The sequence below is a fragment of the Bacillus rossius genome (genome assembly GCF_032445375.1).
Source record: "Bacillus rossius redtenbacheri isolate Brsri chromosome 4 unlocalized genomic scaffold, Brsri_v3 Brsri_v3_scf4_1, whole genome shotgun sequence".
Lineage (NCBI taxonomy): Eukaryota > Metazoa > Arthropoda > Insecta > Phasmatodea > Bacillidae > Bacillus > Bacillus rossius.
In genome coordinates, this window is record NW_026962010.1 from 27,558,051 (window position 1) to 27,579,657 (window position 21,607).

Sequence of the window (21,607 nt, forward strand, 5' to 3'; positions counted from 1 at the left end):
AAAGTAAAATTTATAACGTGCCAGTTTTTATTTGGTTATAGTCGTACATTATAGTCTGCAGGCTTTCGCGTTTATCCGTGTGGAACGATGTGACGTGATCACATCGATACTAGGCCAGGAATGTTGTCTGTAAGTGTGCACGGCAATCCGTGGCGGTGCAAGATGGCAACTGTCCCTCAGGGCGAGGTGGGAGTCAGTGCGATGTCGACGGGCGCCGGCCCGTCACCGGGGCAGGACGGCCGGGCGGCCTCCAGAGGCGCGCAGCCTCCGAGTTGACCTTTCCCGCGGGCTGGCCGCAGCTGGGCTCCCCCTCCTCCTCCTTCTGCTGCTCCCTCCTGCTACCTCCTGCCGGCGGAGCGGGCCTGCGGGCAGTGTCGCCGCAGCCATGGTCCGGCACGGTGGTCTCTACTGCGCGTTGCTGTCGCTGCTGTGCCTCTCCTCCGCCAAGAAGATACCCTGGTGGAACATCAAGATGGCGCAGCAGCAGGGGTAAGAGCAAGCCGGTGTCACCGAGATGCTGGTTGTCCCTCGCTGTCGCCTGTTTCGACCCCCGGTGGCGTATTCCAACCATGTTCTTACAAGGTTCGCGAATCTCGCACGTATCAGAGTTAACTATTAATTTTGTTTTGTATGAGAGAGCATTTCGTTTATCTGACCTTGAGATGTCTTGAATGAAAGAGAGTTGAACCGTACAAAGCGTGGTCAGGGTCGTCGTGAGAAATTAAGGGCCCATGGGAACATAATTTTGTTGGACCCCCTCCCTGTTACTTAATACACAGCTCTTCACCAACCTGGATATTAATAAAATCAAAAGACAGCAGATCTTAAATATTTTATAACGCTGTTTAATTCGGACAACACGAAGTGATTTTTAACAGTATTTTAAGAAAGGTTTTCAAATGTTTCCCTAGTACGTAGTTTTTATCACTTTATACCTTTACAAAATATATATATTTTTAAAAACTTAACAATTTACGTAATACTGAACAATTAGAAATATAACACACTAAAAACCAAACAACTCAAAGATTAATAATAATTTAAATTCGTTTTTTGAGCTTTCATATCACATAACATTTAAATAATAGAATCAAAAAGTTTTGATTCAGTGCATAATGTTCCTAGATCAGTAAGATTTTGTTGATCCTATGTTGATAACTGGCAATTCTTTATTCTGCTAAGAATACGGAAATATATTTTACATAAACCACAGAAATCTGAGTACACAGAATATGCGCAGTGCAATACACGCATTCGGAAATAATAGTCTTTTGAACAACTTTCGAGGCTGCAGTGTAAACTTAGAAATGTTTGTCTTCTGAATCACATAAATATACTTTACTTTTTCTGTTTTTCTGTTAAGTTTCTTCATAAGTCTGTGTATATTTAATTTGTCATATAAAAATATTTTTAAGCTAGGTACCCTATTTATTTTCTGCATGTTCAGTGACACACCACTGTTTCTTGTGTAAGAGTTTGGATCTTTGCTCTTACAGGTTTTCCAATTAATATTCCAAGCAAACTAGAGACAACTGGATGCGAAATAAACACACACACATATAACACGATTATACTTCACAAACTGTGTGCTTTAATTGTGCCCCCTGTAGATAAATAAAACAGAATGAAAACGGTAGACAAATCAAGGAGCTTAATTAATCCTGAGTTATTGGCTGCAACAGAACATGCCACGCTCATTACCTTGAAATAACATCTCCCTTACACAATTTCCACCTGCCGTGGCCGGCTGATTTTTTCATTGCCTTATCAGGTTTTAAAAGTTCCACCAAGCGATAGGCAAGCCTCCTCCTCATCTAAGATGAAACAACTAACTTATATGTTTTGTCTCACCTTGTCTGTTATCATAATTTTCTTTCAAGTCGATTTGCTTGTATAAATTTACCGTGGCCACGACTGCAAACCCCCCTCCCCTTTCACAGGTAATGTGATGGTTTCACAACCTTCTCTTCGTTATAAAGTGTTGCAAGGCTCTTATTGGAACAGCTTGTTCCTCCCACCTGCTCACGACTCTACTGCTCGAAACTGCTGCAGGGCAGAGTTTGTTATTTTGAATTATATGAGTGTTAAGACACTCGCTGTATGGAGCCCCTAGGGAGACTGCTTACGTATTTACTTTGCTTACTGTACTTTACCCAGTCTCAGAGCTAAATTAAAGAAAATCGTCGATCTTAACGTAAAATTTGACCAACACCAACATATATGTGAAAGCTACACTTAAGTTAAGATGGAAAACACATGTGTTCCAATTTAGCGAAGTGATGATTATGAAAATTATAAGTATTGAATTTCTGTTTTTGTGGGAATTAGCTGCATCACAATCGTAAATTAAACGACTTTTAGGCTGAAACTTCAGATAGCATTTACTGTATGATTTCAATAAAGGTTTAGTTGTATTATATTATGTTCTTAAATGATTTATTGGGACAAGGCAACTCATTCAAGTATATTACATGTAATTTATTTATTTTATTATTATTTAAATTAAAATTGAAGTGAACAATTTTTTGTGATTGCCACCAACAATTCACAACGGGCTAAAATTAATCAATTATAAATATTTACGTTTATGTCATAATTTTTAATAAAACTAATCACTGAAAATTTATATGAACGTAAAATATTATGCCAGTGTAAAATTTATTGTAATACTTAGAATTCTTTATAATTTCATAGAGTTTTTTCTCGAAAATATTTTCAGTAGAGGTTACAATTAGCATTATGAGATTATACATGAGATAACAGAACGAATTCCTAGTTTTACATCTACGGATTTATTTTTATAGAAAAAAACTCTATTTATAATGTTTGTATCTAATTTATTTAATATATATTAAATCTCTTTTTGAATTAAATATTCGTGAAAATATAAATAAATGTCACAAATATTTTTTAAATTCGAATTTAATAGGGTAATAAATAATAAAATCTTTGTCGGGTGACTCCAAAGTACAAAAATTTAACCGTAATGGAAAATTAATGAACCATATACTGCATCCTTTTGTTTTTTGTCATATTTTCATTGTAAGTTTCGAAAACTTGCAAATAATTTTAATTTTGCCAAAGAAGCTCAGTGAAGTTTGATAAATAATATAAACATTGAATTAGTTCTTAGTTCGTAGTATATATGACATAGTCCATTGATGTACACATACACAATTGCCTGAACTGAGTAAAAACATAATAATTTTTTAGTGACAGTCAATTGCATATGTAAGTTTGTACGGAAATTTTCATTTAGCTTTTTCATTCTTTAAATTATATTTTTTTCTGTGATAAAATTGTGCAAATATAAAGTTATAAATATTTCATCGTGTTTCTGCTTGTGCTAAGTGTGTGGATCTTTAAGTCAGCATCTTAAAAAACTAATTTTGTTGTACCGCATCTTATTTGATTCTTTCCCACGTGTTTTGGCGAAGGAGATTCTCGTGAATACGCAATGCACTGTCCCAATCTCTGCATTACGGTGGGATTCCTATGCATCGGCTATCGCAGCACGGTTGACGCATAGATGGCGATTCCTATAAATCGTCAGTTGACGTATGGTCCTGGTACTGAAAGGATTGGTAAGGGCGGTTTGTTGCTTCATTTAGTGTTAGAAGAAGTTGAAGATACAGAGACTCCACTGCAACTATGCGAGGGGAAGGCTGAAACAACACTGGTTGTTGGAAATGAGGACTGTAGAAGGTTGTTTTAAACATATAGCTGATCAATCGACTGTTGTCACGAGATGACAAGTTGTCGATGCAGCAAGTTTCTGGAAGAGTTGCCAGTACTGAGGGGTTCTCGTGTTGCCCAGCTGTGAACAGCTACACTCCCCTGCAGAGCTCTGCGGCCAACGCTGCGCCTTCAGCCCCTCCCGCGTGTCGCGAGCGTGCCTCCGTGAGACCCTCGACACGCGAGCTGCCGACAGCACCGTCTTCCAGACCACGGAGCTCCCAGGTCGCACAGCTCTCGTTCTGAAGCTGCTGGCACTGGGGCGGGACTACGCTGTGCACGGGCCATTACATTACTCAAAGTATTCATAATCTACGTTCAAATAGAATGAAAAAAAGGGGTTTGTCTGTAAAGTCGGTTTCCGGACGATAATTTTACGTTATAACGTCATAAGAAAACATTGATGAAAAATTGCATACCCACTTTTTAATTTTCAAATATTATTTAAAGTTTATGCAAATTTAATTTAAATAATTTGTTTAATTATAATCACGAACAATTAGTTTAAGAGCCCGCCTTAACATGTTAGATATTACAGAAAATATTTTCTCGCACGGTGGTTTCCACAACATAATTCTTTAATATGCATTTTTGATTTATCTGATAACCTAAAAGTGCATTTATTATAAAACGTGATTTTTTTAAAATAAAACGTGACACTTATGAACAGTAGATCCTTATGGTGATCCTCCAGTGAATGTACTGCTTATGATTGTGTCCTAATTCTTGTTCAAAGACAAGGCTACTTACTCTATAAGTTTTCATATTCAATGACCATAAATGAAGCCATATATTCGTTATTTTAAGCTGATTAATGAGTTTCTTTAGAAGGCCCTCTCTGACTTCGCCCTTGCTACAGACATTCCAAAGCTAACATTGTAGAAACAGTCTGCCCGTTCGCTGTCTGGATTTTGAGACAAATCGCTCCTACAGCTATGTCCGCCTTTCTGGAATTACAGGTTTCTTAGATCGTTCAAGGTATGAGATTGTAAGTTATAATGTGCACAGTATATACATTTCTTCGACCCTAAACATCAAATCAAGCGTAAAATATTTTAGATTTTTTTTAGATGTAGCTATTTTTAAGTGGCAGTAAAATAAAAATGAAACTAGCATGTGGATTATCGATTTCAAGACCTCGTCAGTTAGAACATAATAAATGTAAAATATATGTATAATAATATACATGTTTATAATAAATAGTAAAGATGTGATAGTTCGTCTAGCTGGCCATTTTCGAACAGCATTTGTTATAATTCTAGACGGAAAAATGGCGATAGATGGGAATATGAATTACGTTATATCAAATTTAGGACGTTTTCCATACCTGTGCAACGAACACTTAGAACAATTGCACTTCAATTTTTGCAAGCAAGACCGAAGTCCGTGACGCAGTTTAATGGAGCTGTCAGTCATCTTTGATTTAAGGAGTTATGTTTTCAGTCCCGTACAAGCCACTGAAGTGTGCTGCGTTTACGTAAGATAAAGTTTATATGAGCGTGAAAGCCACTTTGTAATAACTATACTGTAATAGGAGCGGAAGCGAACAAGCATTTAGACATGTGTTGCGCGAAGCCTTTACATTCGCACTTCCCCGGGTTTTTAAGTTCTTGTGTCTTCCGAAGCATAGATGCGCGGATTTGAGAGACTGTTAACTGTGGCGTCAATTGTAGAGAAGTCTACTTATGTTTAAACGACTGTAGCGGAGGGAAACATCCCCTCCTTACCAAAAGAGCGATATCGCGATGTTCTCGTTCAAAAGTCACGTAAAAATCGATCACCCATTTTTTTTCCTTTCCGTGACAGCAAGTATCGTTTTCCTCCATCTATATAAATAAAAATGTAAATTTTCGTTCGTTCAAAATAATAAATACCCGAAAGTTCCTTACAGATTGCTTTGAAATTTTGACACAACGTTGCATTTGAATATGCTCGTGTTTCGATATAGTTACTTATGCCACACCTGCGAGAGGTAAAAAGAAATATAAAAATATAGATATTATGATTGTGTCTTCTGTTTTGTAAAGATATAGATAGGAAGAAATAGACATAGAGAGATATTGATATAGAGAGAAGTATAGAGAGGTAACGAAATGGAAAGAAGGCGATATACATATAGAGAGAGCTATAGAGATAGATTTAGGGATGTTTATAGATGTATAGAGATGTAGAAATAAATGTTTAGGAAATGGATTAAGATATTGATAAAAACCTAGATACATAGAGAGATAAAGAGAGAGTGATATGGAGAGATATGGATAGAGATATACATAGATATAGAGATGTATAAAGATATTTATAGAGAAATATCACTAGATTTATAGAGGACCATAGTAAAGCGAGGAGAGATGGCGCGGGAGGAGAGTTGGCGCACTAGTTCGATTCACCGTCAAGAGATCGCGCTGGGTGCAGCGACTCGCTAGAGGGACAGCAGTAGACGTGTTGGGTGTGATGAGAAATTCAACCATTTTGCGTGTTAATATTTTATAAGTTTTACGTGTTTCCGTGCCTCGTGTGATGCTGGTAAGTACTTGAATTTTCAATGCACGTACATATATTTTATAATTAGCAAAAATATGAGTGTAGTAAAGAATATTTTTCAAGTTTGCGAGTAAGCTAGGTTACGTAGGCATGTGATGTTCGCGTTTACAGAACCACCGCAATATTGTTCCGAATAAAGGAGGGGTGTGCCATCTCTCCTACCCACTTAGGAGAGTTGGCACAAGAGTTGGCGTAGGTGAGATGGCACACTTGCTGAAATGTAAGCTGCAATCTGAAAGGTATAAATTATAATTGTATTAGTGATTGATGGTCTGGTTATTGCAGTAAATATGCAATGAATTAGTGAAGATAATTTTGTCCAACCAGCGATATTTGGAAGGATAAAGGAATGTGTATATAATTATATATATGTATATATATATAATGAAATACAACTGGAGTAGTGTATAAAAATTGGCAGTTTCGTCATAATTGTGAAACAATAGAATGTTTGGAAAAACTTATTTTAATCGATATTACTTAATTGTTTTATCGCATTCTGCAATTAATTCAAGTAACTTCCAAGAAGCATTTCTTTTTCGTTTGGAGCTAAAGAAAATTATATTATTGCGGTAAAGCATTTTCATTATAAGTTATAGATGATATTTTTAAATGTCAAGTTAGGAAGGAACGATTATATTTAAATGTTATACATAGGCTTACATGTATTTAGATATATAATTATATTTACAGACATGTGTGGTTATTTTGTTAAGTGATTTGCTGTTTCCATATCTCACAAGTATGCCAAATGTATATGTGAGGACAACTGCCAGAGCTTCCTGGTCAGAGGATGACCTAGTAAGAGCCGTAGATGCAGTATCAACAGAGAGGCTCTCATTGCGCCAGGCAAGTATACAGTTTAAAATACCATTGACAACTTTAAGGAACAGAATGAAAAAACATGTGTATAGCAAGAAAGGACTTGGCCCATCTTCACAGCTTGGGATAGATGCAGAAAAGAAGCTCGTAAACCACAATAAGAGATTTCAGACTGTAGGTTTTGCACCTAGTAGGAAAGATGTCCATACATTGGCTTACAATTTGGCAGAATCATTAAACGTACGGCATACTTTTAACAAAGACAGTAAAATGGCAGATAAAGTTTGGTTAGCTTCATTTTTATGTCGGAATCCTGAGCTTTCTCTACGAAAAGCTGAAGGTATAAGTAGAGCGAGGACAGAAGCCATGAACAGAGAGGAAGTGAAAAACTATTTCGACCTTCTGACATCAATTATGTTGCACAATAACTGGATAGATAAACCTGGAAACATTTGGAATGCAGATGAAATTGGAACCCAGTTAAATAATGATCCAAGCCATGTTATTGCTGCAAAGGGAAGTAAAGACGTTCATGTGGTGACATCCGCCGATAAAGGTGAAACAATTACGGTTTTGGCCGCCTGCAGTGCAAAGGGAAATTTTTGCTCCCTTTTTGTGTGTTTAAAGTCACCTATCAAAAGCCTCAATATGGAAAGGGTGCACCACCGGGCACACAGATAAAAATGAGGAAAGAAAATGGCTACATTGATACTAAATTATTCATGAAATGGCTCACAGATCATGTTATTCCACGCAAACCAATAGGAACAAATTTGTTAATTTTAGATGGCCATTCCGCTCACATGAACTCTGCAGAAATGCTTCAAAGTTGTACACGACAATGCCGTCATAATTGTTTTCCTAGCCACACAACGCACTACCTGCAGCCACTGGATCGAGTAGTATTCAAACCTTTCAAAACATATTTCAAAGATATATGTGCAAAGTTGGTAAGAGAAAGGAACAAAGTGACAAGAGAAGATTATGGTGAGTTATTAAATTCTGCTTGAAGTCGCTGCGCAACTACTTAACCCTCCGTCGGGCGCAACTGATCTGACAGGCACAGGTCATATGTTTTAGTTCGTTTAGATGCCAATAGATGTCAGTGTGGGTTGTGCTCCTCAGTAGCTGTATATTTTTCATTGTTCTTTCAGTGTGTATATGTGAGTTAGTGTTAAACCAAATATTATGCTCGCATGTGGCAAAGTGGCCTGAGAAGCACATTGCGCCCGAACTCATCATAATTTGTGAAGTGTGTACTTTTCAATTCTGTATAGTAAATTGATGATTTTGTACATTTTATAAGATATTACACTGAAATTTAGTGTTTGTTATGTTTATTACATGCATGTTTTTGCCCTGTGTTTGTCAGACACATTGCGCCCACATATGATATACATTTTATTTTGTGGCAGGTTTTCATGAACAATGTCACTAAAATTCTATGATTTGAATAACCCTGATCATTGGAAAGAAATTACGGACTATTTGCTGCAGGATGATGATGAAAGTAATGAAGATTTTGGCGAAAAAAGTGACATTGCATCTGAAGATGGGGAGGAAGAACGCGATTCTGACTCGGAAAGTGAGCAGGAGAATGAAGATGAGGGTAGCAGTAATGAAGAAGATGATGAAGGTACTAATTTCTTTTGGGGGAAAGAATCAGACAAAGTGGAGAAGTACTCCTCCTAAGAGACAAGTGCGAAGGCCAACACACAACATTGTTACTAGACTGCCTGGAGTAATAGGGGATGCCAGAAACGCAAAATCTGCTGTTGATTGTTGGGACAACTTCTTTTCTAATGACATGTTAGATAATATTGTCAGATTCACCAATCAGCATATTGAAAGCATTACAGAATCATTTTCGAGAAAAAGAGATATAAAAACAACAGACATAATAGAAATGAGGGCTTTCTTTGGACTCGTGTACTTAGCAGGAGCTTATCGAGTGAATCGGCAGAGTTTGGAAGAATTGTGGGGGACTGATGGTGACGGCATCGAAAAATTTGGAATAGTGATGAATATAAAAAGATTCAAAACTCTAGTTCGTTGTGTAAGATTTGATGATCGTAGTACTAGATTACAGAGAAAAGCAACAGATCGCCTTGCACCGATTCGGGAGATTTTTGAAAAATTTGTGAAGAATTGCAAGAGCAGTTATTCTCTTGGGAAGAATGTGACAATTGACGAAATGCTTCCAGGATTTCGTGGTCGATGTCCTTTCAGACAATATATACCTTCCAAACCAAATAAGTATGGCTTGAAAGTTTTTTCTCTAGTTGATGCAAAAATGATTTACACCCATAATATGGAAATCTATCCAGGAAAGCAGCCGGAAGGGCAATTCGCGCAAAGTTATAAGCCAGCTGATGTAGTGACAAGATTGGCTGAACCCTTGTTTGGTAGTGGACGCAACATTACGGCAGATAATTGGTTTAGTGACTTAACTCTTGTCCGCCAACTGAAAGATAAGAAACTCTCATATGTTGGTACCTTGAAAACAAAATAAAAAAGAGCTCCCGCCTTCTTTCGTCGCTACAAAAGGGAGGAAAACACATACCAGTGTTTTTGGATTTTGTGAGGGAATGACTATTGTATCATATATCCCAAAACCACATAAAAACGTCATTCTTGTTTCAACGCTTCATGATGACAGTGCAATAGACCCAAATTCTGGTGAACAAAATAAAGCAGAAATAATAACATTCTACAACTCAACAAAGGGTGGTGTAGATACGGCTGACCAGATGTGCTCAACGTACAATGTGGCTAGAAACACCAAAAAAAGGCCATTGCTCATTTTGTTTTTTATGCTGAACATAGCTGGCATCAATTCCCAAGTTATTTACCTTGGTAATGGCCTTGCTGCAATGAGGAGAAGAATTTTTCTGAAACAACTGTTACATGAGTTGGTGATTGGCGAACTTCGTCGAAGGAGTGTAAAAACGATTGGCATGCCCTTGGATTTACAGCAAAGGCTAAAAAGATATCGACCATTGCCAGATGATGAACCTGATCCATCACCTTCAACATCATCATCATCGAAACGACGACGATGTTCTGCATGCACCGCAGAAACTGGAATAAGAAGACTGTCAAAGTACGAATGCAGAAAATGTAAGCGGGCACTTTGTCTGTCTCATGCAAATTATGTATGTGATACTTGTTTTTCAGCACTCAGTGAGTAACTATCATTGCCTTCAGATGATGGGTGGTTCATTATTGACTGAATATTTTTTTTCCTAACTCGCTTACTTTACAGAATGATTTTGTCAGGTAATATGTATTGTAAAGATTTTCTGCTCTATAAAAAGCATAATTTGGTAAAAAAAAGTGATACATATCTCTATTCATTGCAATATAGGTCTTATTAGTGTTTTATGATGAATAAAATGATTATGAAAACATTGAAAGTGAAAGACAACTTTAGAACTAAAATGTGTGAAATTTGGGTGCCATCATTAGTGACAGATAAACAGCCAAAAACTGCCTCAAATATTAAGTGATTAATTGTTTTCTTCCATGTATGTCTTACGTCTTCCTGTATTTTTTTAGTGAGAGAAAAAACAGCAAAAACATAAAACATGAAAAAGAGAGTCTCTAGGAATTGAAATATGTAGATTGTGGTTGTTATCTTTGCTGCTAAATTAGAAGCTAAAATATGTAAGTTAAGTGATCCATTGTTTTCTAGTGTTACATAAATGTATTATGTCTTCGAGTAGTGCTTCATAATGAAATAAAACGTTAAAAAAATTATTATATATGCAAGACAACATTATATACATTTATTTAGGAACTGAATCCTGTAAATTTTAGGTGTCATCTTTGCAGATGTGTACAAAGCCAAAACCTTTTTGAAAAATGTACTATAATTTTTTTGTGTAATATATGTCTTTTTTAATCTTCCAACTGCGTTTTCAGAGCAAAGAATGTAGTTCAGAAATAATAAAATAAAATAAAATAAATGTTTATCAATTTATGGTTGTTGTTTAAATTTGTTATTATGGCCAACTTATTTTACATCCAAGACTTGGCAAATACGCGTATACGCATTCTAAAGATGTACAGAAACAGTTTTGTAAAATAAAAACATTTTTTCACAGCAATTTATTATTTTTTTTAATGTGTGCCTACTGGGCACATTGCGACCAAACTCGTGACTCCCGACATTGCGCCTGACGGAGGGTTAAATAGCAATCGCTGCCTTCCAAGCAACAGGAATATATCCTCTTGACATAAATGATATTCCAGAACAAGCATATCTTCTATCGTGTGACCAAAACATCGATACCAATCCTGATATTCCTGTGCCTCTTTTAACTATGCCACAAGCATTGTTAAACCAATTTGATCCTTCTGCAGACTCTCCTGCTCCAGCCAACACCATGGACCTCTCAAACACACCACTACTGCAACACATAAGTCACTGCTACATTAGGTATCACAGGAAATAATTATTCCAGCCCAGAAACTACAGAACCAATGATCAGTGAATTAGATTTGACATTGAGTAGCAAAGGGGGGAATTCTGCTAGTGCAGAACCTAATGGGTATGTCATCTTAACACCCAATAAAGTTCTGAAGGAAATATCACCAATTCCTAAATCTCTTAGACCCTCACGTTCAAAAAGAAAACAGGCTGCTACAAATGTGACCGACCCCATTTACATTGAAGACAGAAGAAAGAAAAATTTCTGTAACAGCTGCAAGGAAAACAAAGACAATTAATATGAATAAAGGTCACATCCTTACAGAATTGGAAATGTCAATCAAAAGGCAAGGCTGGAAGAGAAAATAAAACACGATAATCTTACAAAGGACATAACATCTGGAAAACTGAAAAATAAACCACGACAGGCAGTTAAGAAATGTCTAAAATATGCAATGAAGAGCTACTGTTGACAGACAATGACAGTGAAGACTTCGATGAAGATGAGTGTGTTGAATGTTTTGAGCTCTACTCAAACAGACGATCTCTGTCAGACTGAATTAAGTGCAGCAAATGTTCAAGGTGGCTTCACGACAGCTGTTCCATCTACAGAGAAAAGTGTGCGATGTGTGGCAGATTGGACAAAAAGAGAAAATTAAAAAATTAATCTCCATAATATGCTATGTATTACTATTTGTTGTTTTAAGTATGCCTTTCAGACGATTTCAACCTAATTACACTGTGAGGTTTGACAAAGGATTATTTTGTGCTGCTAACCAAACTAAATTACATATATTCTTAAAAAAAAAAACTTGGATATCAGATACACACTTTAGACTGTATTTAGCTCCATTGCTACATTTACTTTAATAATTACAAGTATGACTTTCCAATGTAATTTTACGTTACAGTGCCATCTCTCCTACCCTAGTGAGCCATATTACCTACCCTATTAGGAGAGATGGTTAAGATGTATAATTAATAATTATCCCCGCTAAAACAAATTAAAATATTTTGTTGCTTCACTAAGGTATGTGTGGACTTTCAAGAAATCATAATTAACTAATATGTACAAGAATGGTCATATTATTGGTAAAAATGATGTCTTTATGACTTTTCTTTGAATTGTGTGCCATCTCTCCTCGCTTTACCTAGAGAGAGCTAGAAATAGATGCTTTGTATAGATAGAACACAGGCATGGATAGCACTAGCTAGTTATAGGTGAGATATTGTCGTGTATTAGACTCGAGGGAGTGGAGCCTGCAGCACTCGGTCGCTCGAGGCAGGCAGCTCTGCGCGCGGCCTGCTTTGGCTCAGACCCTCAGTTAACTGTCTCTGTCCGCCTTGTGGCCTGGTCGAGCTACAGCTGACAAACTGCAAGGATGCTAACAAAACTGGCTCCATCAGGAGCGTATGTAGAATTAATATCCTGTGGAAGGGTAGAGGGGGGAAAGTTTGCATAAACCTGCGTCTCCACCACTTTACACAATTACTTACGAATAGAGAAGACACATATTTGCAGCTTTTAAATAGTGTTTCTCCTCAAATCATAAATAATTAAACTCGTCTGAGAGAAGTAAATCAACACCAAAGAAAAACTAATCCGCTATAGAAATCCTTAGGCCATGTCGCCGTAGTAGAATAGCGTGTATAACATGATGTTTGTGTTTGGTCTTGTGGGAACTGAACGAAGACCCGGTCTGCGGATCAGCTCCGCCTGACGGGCGCGCCGTGGGAGCACCCATGCAGGGGTCGTCAGTCCGCGGCTGTTTTCATGGGATGCTACGGCTCAGAATACTTGCTTAATGAAGCAATCCCCAGCATTCATTGCTGACTGGCTGATAGGGATCTCATCATCGCCATGGCGGGCCTAAGGGCCGAAGGCCTGGACTTGGCATCGAACCCCGAGGCCCGCAAGGAGTACCAGGCCGCGGTATGCGGCCCATAACCTCCAGTTTTGATTTTAGAATAGTTTAGGTGACGCCCCCGTAAGCCCCAAGGGAGCGTCGCAAACCGCGAACAACTGCCGGGAATTACCTGGTATAGTGTATCGCCATCCGACATATCAGAAAAATAAGTTACGGCACACAGTTCACCAAACCTCTCGGCATTCAACACGGGTATAAAAAAATCAGGGCTTAAATTAAACAGCGAAAGAAAGGAATTTGCTTGAGAAAGCACAACTTTTGCGGCAAGTACGACAAAACATTATTTATTAATCTGAACCTCTGAAATCAAACTATTACAAGCATTAAAAGAATATAAGCATTCGCCGGTACATATTAACTAAATCGGGCCCGATGCTATAAACTATATATATATATTCATACCCAGCACATGATAAGGAAATATAAAAATACCCTAAACTTAACATCAGTTACAATAGACACCTTATAGTGATTTAAAATCTCTGATAAACCAAGTTCAAGCTAGTTAACACCTTCCTTGTTACGCGACGTTGAAACATACCACGATGTACGTTTACTAAAGCAAGTACCCCAGACCCCTCCCATATAGTCGTGATATTTTCCAACCTGCCGGGGAGGAGCATACGGCTATCAATTAGCATAAATAGAGTATATCTTGGTGTAAGGGTAACTTTGCATTAAGGGATGACCACTAGTCTACTCATATACAAGAAAGATTTCAAGAATCTTTTTAATAGGTCCCAACTCATCAAAATTAAGATATACATAAGTATTCCATGAATACGAAAGTTCACAACACGTTAAGCTAAACAGTACAATATAGAGTAGAGCGTGACCGTAGTCGTCAAACCGTGTCTCTTACAATATGTGTTCGCTACACGGGCGAGAAGTCTTATATGTCAAACAGTACTACCTTAAGGTTAACATTGAATACTTAATTCTACTCCTAAGTTCGTACACGCGCGTGTGGGGCGTATAATTTAGTTCGGTTATACAACAGTGGTTACAGACTTTAAAATTACATACGTTAATATTACTAGTGTCACAGAAACGTGTCTTTAATTACTTCTAACAACGTATATATTGGAACAGCGTTTCTGCAGGGGTTGGGCGCATCGCGCACATTTTCATAGTGAGCCTAAGCAGACAATATAAGGAAGCGAGGTACGTTCTACGTTAAGTATACGAGAGACGCAACAGAAGGAAACCCGATAGTGCAAAATGTACATATCCTCCTAAGACGGGAGCGGGCCGGATTCCCGGCCATGGGCGGCGCCGAGGACATGAACTAGTATAAATGAAAAAAGAAAAAATTTTGAATTTTGAACGTGGCGGCCAAACGTAAGCGAAGGGGAATTCAAGCCACTACACACCAACACTCACCCACCCATGACCGGTAACCGGACGCACCACCCGCGACAAACTATTCGCACTAGAACTATGTACTATCTAAGAACGAGGCGAGCGCGCCCAGCCCCTTTATACTCTAAGGAAATTAGTCCGGCGTAAGAACACACACATGCATGGTTACAAGCGACAAGCAAAATCCTTCCGCGCACCACAAGCGCCTAGAGAGGGGACACGTTGACGTCAACAATGGAAGGAGAAAAGGAGGGTTAATACTCCGCTCAAGGGACGGAGCACTCACAGGTGAAAGAAAACAAAAAAAAACATCACGTAATTAATAAGATGTGACGGAAGCAGTGCGCCTCAGCACACTGCAACCACCCTCGCTTAAGGGAGAACACACCCCTGACGAAACAAGTGCTGGAAGGTGTAGACTTCGGCAATCGCAGACCTGCAGACGGCCAAACGGGGGGGGGGGGGGGTACGATGATCTTGAAGAAGACTTCCCGTGCCCGCATCTTGTTTAAGGGCGCAGGCGGCAAACTAGCGCACTGTGCTCCTTCCTTCGACACGATTGCGTTCCGAACAATGCCGTGTCTCCCAGTGTTAGCGCAGTCAACGACTCGGAGCATGTAGTTGTTGAGTCGGGTATCAGAGTTATCAATATACTCGCCACGCCTCACACCGTTGACGAGAGATTCAATGTGAGGAGTACGTGCGGTGCGCCGATGGGGGAGTAGCAACTGACTCACCTCAAAGGCGCGTCTTCAAGCGTCCGAAGTTCCAGCATCCGGGACCACCAGTAGTAAGCGGCGGCGATGGCGGGCACGGTACTGCGAAGACTGCGGCAAGGGGAAGGGGGGGAAAGCGGCGAAGCGTGGATCTCAGGCGGTGACGTACGAGGGGGGGGCGGGCCCAGCCCTCCCGTAGCACGTCGGCTAAGGTGATCGGCGATGACAAGTCGAAGCGTTGGCTTGGGGGGGGGGGGGGAGATGAAGCGAAGCACATGCGAATTGAGTCGGAGTATCGGAAGGGGGGAAAGAGAACTTCACTGTTCTGGCGCATAGGCGGAACACTAATACACAATCAACAATATTTTACTGCCATATCCATAAATATAAATAATAAACTCTAAAAAGATACAGAAGATACACCAAAGTTGTTTCAAAGCTCTAACGCACATAAGCCATCAACAAGTATACATTGAAAAAGGATTATAACCCAACACGCCAATCACAAAACCAAGCGTACATAATAGATTACAAAATTACAAGATTACAAAAAAAAAAAAACATTTTGGAACACGCGCGTGTACTATACTATAAACGATTTATTGTTAAGCATAATACGCTTTTAAATGGCTAACGTGGCTTTTCCTCAGACGCCCTCGTGTGCCGGGATTAGCCAAGAGCACCGTGTTGGCCCCCAGAAACCTAGAGATCCTATACGGGCCGACGAAGGGGGGGATAAACTTAGAGCCCAGCTTCCCAATCTTTGAGGGGAGCGCAAAATTGCGTACCAAAACAAGGTCGCCTACTTGAAAATCGCTCGGATGTCTGCCAGTATTGTACGCATCGGAAACCCGTTCCCTGGCCCTTTGCAAATTAATTGCCACGGAATCTACGATAGCTTCGAGTGCTGAAGGGTCCCAAGCCTCATCTACGGGAGGGAGTCCCCAGATATTAAGGAGAGGGTGTGCGAAACTGCGGCCCAAAAACGGGACAGAGGGGGGGAACCCAGTGGCAGAATGAACAGTACTATTGAGGCCTATCGAAATAAATTCGATGTCTCGGTCCCATAGAGTCTGATCTTCTCTGTAATAAGCTGTGAACACGCTTTTTAGGACTTTATTCACCCATTCGGACATATTCCCCTGGGGGAAGTAAGCGCTGGAGTGAACAGGCTTCATGGCCCACTCCATGCACATGGTTTGCCATTCCGCTGAGCGGAAATAAGAAGCGTTGTCCGACACGATGATAGCGGGGGCTCCCAATATCTGCCAGACTCGCGTCCGAAGAGCGCGAGTTATCGTAGCTGCTTTGAAATTCCGTAGAGGTAGTAGGATAATGAATTTTGAAAAAATATCAACTAGAACTAATAGGCAATTGTTCCCCAGCGTAGACCGGGTTAACGGCCCGAATATATCGACGTGCACGGTGTGCCAGGGGGCCACGGGAGGGTCAGCGGCATACATCCCTATTTTCCCACAAGAGGGGGGCTTGGAAACCTGACAATCATGGCACGCGCGCACGTATTGACGTACGTCGCCGCGTATATTGGGCCAGGCAAAATGAGCGGAAATTTTTTGAAATGTTTTCGAGATGCCGAAGTGACTGCCCAGAAAATAACCTTGAAAGTATTTAAGGATCAGGGGGCGTAGTGAAACAGGTACTAACATTTTACGCGCTCGTCCCGACTTCCCTGTGTAAAAGACAACACCGTTTTCAAAAACATAGGGTACGTCGGCGCCGGCACTAATTTGGCGACGAATGTCACTACAAAAAGGATCTGTAGACTGTTGCTCTTTAACATTAACGTAGGATTCCGGAAAGATTCTACTTGTATTCACGTGAGCCTCGACAAGTGGGCTAGTGAGCTTATCGTCCTCCGAAAGGTGGGTATCAACAGAAAATTCTTCCGGATTGAACATCCGTGATAACGAGTCAGCGACTACGTTTTCAGTTCCTTTTACGTGTCGGATAACGAAATCGAATCGGAACAGGCGGAGAATCCACCGGCCCAACTTACCCAGTTGGTTGGGGTGGTTAAACAACCAACTAAGGGCCTGGTTGTCCATATACAGGTCGAATTCGGACCCTTCGAGGTAGGAGTGAAACTTCTCTACGCCGAAGAGGCACCCAAGGGCCTCCTTCTCGTATGTACCGAGCCGTTTCTCCCCATCTGACAAAGTTCGGCTGGCGTAGGCAATGGGTCTGAAGGAACCGGCGATTTCGTGACTAAGCACCGCGCCCAAAGCTAGAGAAGAAGCGTCCACATGTAGAGAAAATCTTTTATCAAAATCGGGTAGAATGAGGACTGGGGGACTCGCTATGACTGCCTTTAATTTATTGAAAGCAGTATCACAATCCTCTGACCATGTGAAGGGGACGTGTTTCTTCCGAAGCGAATTCAGGGGCGCGCACAGTCGCGCAAAATTGGGTATAAAGCGCGAATAGTACCCCAATAATCCCAAAAAACGCTGCAGGCCCTTCAAGTTCCGGGGGCGCGGGAAGTTTACTACCGGGGATACCTTGTCCGGATCCATCAACAACGTACCCTCGGCAATCACATACCCCAAGAACCTGACGGACTTTTGCGCCAGCGAAATTTTTTCGGGATTGACGGTGAGGCCTGCACCGCGCAATCGCAAAAAAACCTCGCGCAAATGCTGCATATGTTCACCAAAGGAATTGCTATAGATGATGATGTCACGATATAGTTGAAGGCAAAAACCATTTTAACGTCTCGCAGAATGTGGTCGAGGACCCGGCTAAGAGCCTGACTACCAAACTTTACTCCCATGGGTATTCTTTTATATTCGTACTGGCCCCAAGGGGTAGAAAATGCCGTGTAGGGTCTGCAAGAAGGGTCTATGAGGCACTGGTGGAAGCTATTGTTGAGGTCGATAACGGAAAAAATTTTGCTCTTTCCCAATTGTTGTAGGGCCATTTCTACGGTGGGCAAACCAAAATTATCGTTAATTATTTTCCTATTTAAGGGAATAAAATTATGAACAATGCGGTAGTCTACGCCGTTTTTCTTAACCTTTAAAAAGGTAGGGGTGGTGTAGTTGGAAGTTGAAGGAGCTATGACGTCGGCTTTCAAAAGTTTGTCAAGAATTTCTCTCATTTTAGTCATCAATATGGGGTTAGGCTTAAAAAATTTAGACTTAACGGGTTCCAGGTCTTTCAAATAGAACTTGTACAGCTGCAAGTCACATTTTACAATTCTTTTCGTAAGGACATCCGGGAACTCCATACGGAGATCCTGCAGAATCTTATCCTCCGCGGTATCAGGCGTAACTTGATCGCTTTGAAGCACATAATTACGCGAAAGGGTTTTCGAGCACAAGGGCACGTCGAAAAGGGGTTCAAAACCAAAATTGATTTTACGGTTGGCAACATCCACCCTGGCTCGCGTTCTCCCTAAAAAATCCAATCCCAAAATCATTGGAAGGGAAACGTTAGGCACAATCAAAAAAGAATGCTGCCATGAAAACCTGTCTATTTTAAGATGCAGATTTAGAAGAGACGTAGCATGAAGCAGTTTGTTATCAGCCAAGCAAATACTTGTGCGAGCGTGTTCGCTAATAGAAAAATGCCTCGAATGGACGCGTTGTCGGAGTTGTTCAACGAACTTATCACTGACTAAAGAGTGAGTAGCCTCCGAGTCTACGAGCGCCAAAATAGAAAATCCAAAAAGGAACACATTAGCAAAGAGCAGGGAATTTTGCACCGAGAAGTTACCGTCAGTACTGGGGCCGCAACGCATCCCTACACGCGCGGTCCTCCGGCGTTTCCCGGACATTGGTCACGAAAGTGGCCGGGGCTGCGGCAGCGGAAACAAAGACGCTGGCTGACGTCACGAACGGATTCAGTGCAATCAGACATGAGGTGTCCGTATCTCGTGCAATTACTGCACCGATAACGACCGCTGCGGGGCGCCGGCCCATTAGATTCCATAGGTGGAGCAGAAGCGGCCATGCGCTGCGTGACGGGTGCACTTACACTCGCCGCGTGAGTTGCGCGAGTTACACTGGGGCTTCGCGGATTCAGGTCTCTCGCGCGAAAAACTTGTCCTGCGGATGCATGGTCCCCAGACGGAACCACGGCGCGCCTACTCAACCCGGGCGCACTGGGAAATTCTTTCGCATAACATTCATGCGCTACAAGTCTGTTTTGAATTTCTGTGCTCCAAGCGCGCAGCTCCAACATGGTGGTGGGGACTGAGAGCATCGAACCATGTTGCAGAGTAGACGGAGATACATTCCCCAAAATGATTTCCATTAAACTTTCCTCCGGGAGTCCGAGATCTAGCGCTTCTGCGAAAAGACTAACAGAGTTTATGAAGTCTGAAAGTGACTCGTGGGGCCGCTGAAAACGGTAAACGAATTTGCGTTTACACGTTTCCAGTACTCTGGGCGGGCAAACCAATTTTAAAACATTTGCCTTAAAGACGTCAAAGGAAGAGCCGGCGGTGATAGCTTCACTGAGAAGCGAAACATACGCGTCGCTACACTTACTCAAATAGGCTTTGAGAAAATCGGCCTCGCTCACCAGCTTCAGGTTATATATCCTGCTAGCATCCGCTAATTGCATTAGAACCGCGTCCGGCACATTTCCCTCTAAGCGCGGCAGAGTCTTAAGCGCAGACAGGAATATCTTTTGACTAAATACGGGCACGGCTCTGGGTTCAAGTGCTACGCCGACAGGAGGGTGTAGCGCGGCGGCTGCGGTTTCCCGCACGTGAGCAATTACACGTACGCGCAACTCGCGTACGGTCTCGGATTCCCCAACATCCAGCCCGTGATCACCCAAGTAATCCAACAAATCTTCTCTACGCAAAGTGTAAACCCACCCGACGGCGGGGGCGGCTGAGGAACTGGCCATTACACTACCTATCTAGTGGTCACCTGTTAAGCTAATGTTACGTTGCTGCTCACCAAGTAAGCAGAGTGGCGCAGGTTGAAACATACCACGATGTACGTTTACTAAAGCAAGTATCCCAGACCCCTCCCATATAGTCGTGATATTTTCCAACCTGCCGGGGAGGAGCATACGGCTATCAATCAGCATAAATAGAGTATATCTTGGTGTAAGGGTAACTTTGCATTAAGGGATGACCACTAGTCTACTCATATACAAGAAAGATTTCAAGAATCTTTTTAATAGGTCCCAACTCATCAAAATTAAGATATACATAAGTATTCCATGAATACGAAAGTTCACAACACGTTAAGCTAAACAGTACAATATAGAGTAGAGCGTGACCGTAGTCGTCAAACCGTGTCTCTTACAATATGTGTTCGCTACACGGGCGAGAAGTCTTATATGTCAAACAGTACTACCTTAAGGTTAACATTGAATACTTAATTCTACTCCTAAGTTCGTACACGCGCGTGTGGGGCGTATAATTTAGTTCGGTTATACAACAGTGGTTACAGACTTTAAAATTACATACGTAAATATTACTAGTGTCACAGAAACGTGTCTTTAATTACTTCTAACAACGTATATATTGGAACAGCGTTTCTGCAGGGGTTGGGCGCATCGCGCACATTTTCATAGTGAGCCTAAGCAGACAATATAAGGAAGCGAGGTACATTCTACGTTAAGTATACGAGAGACGCAACAGAAGGAAACCCGATAGTGCAAAATGTACATATCCTCCTAAGACGGGAGCGGGCCGGATTCTCGGCCATGGGCGGCGCCGAGGACAAGAACTAGTATATTTGAAAAAAGAAAAAATTTAGAATTTTGAACGTGGCGGCCAAACGTAAGCGAAGGGGAATTCAAGCCACTACACACCAACACTCACCCACCCATGACCGGTAACCGGACGCACCACCCGCGACAAACTATTCGCACTAGAACTATGTTTTATCTAAGAATGAGGCGAGCGCGCCCAGCCCCTTTATACTCTAAGGAAATTAGTCCGGCGTAAGAACACACACATGCATAGTTACAAGCGACAAGCAAAATCCTTCCGCGCACCACAAGCGCCTAGAGAGGGGACACGTTGACGTCAACACTGGAAGGAGAAAAGGAGGGGTAATACTCCGCTCAAGGGACGGCGCACTCAC

General features: G+C 41.1%; 1 protein-coding gene across 2 annotated transcripts in view; it reads left to right on the forward strand.

Annotated features, from left to right (window-relative positions):
• The first annotated feature begins 376 nt into the window (after positions 1-376).
• LOC134541496 (periostin-like) overlaps positions 377-21,607 on the forward strand; it is a 378,277-nt gene continuing 357,046 nt past the window's right edge. The window contains exon 1 of one of the 2 annotated variants that reach the window (XM_063384985.1): positions 377-489. In XM_063384985.1, the coding sequence (XP_063241055.1) occupies positions 386-489 (104 nt within the window). In that variant the 5' untranslated portion in view covers positions 377-385. The other variant, XM_063384986.1, reaches the window with a different exon arrangement.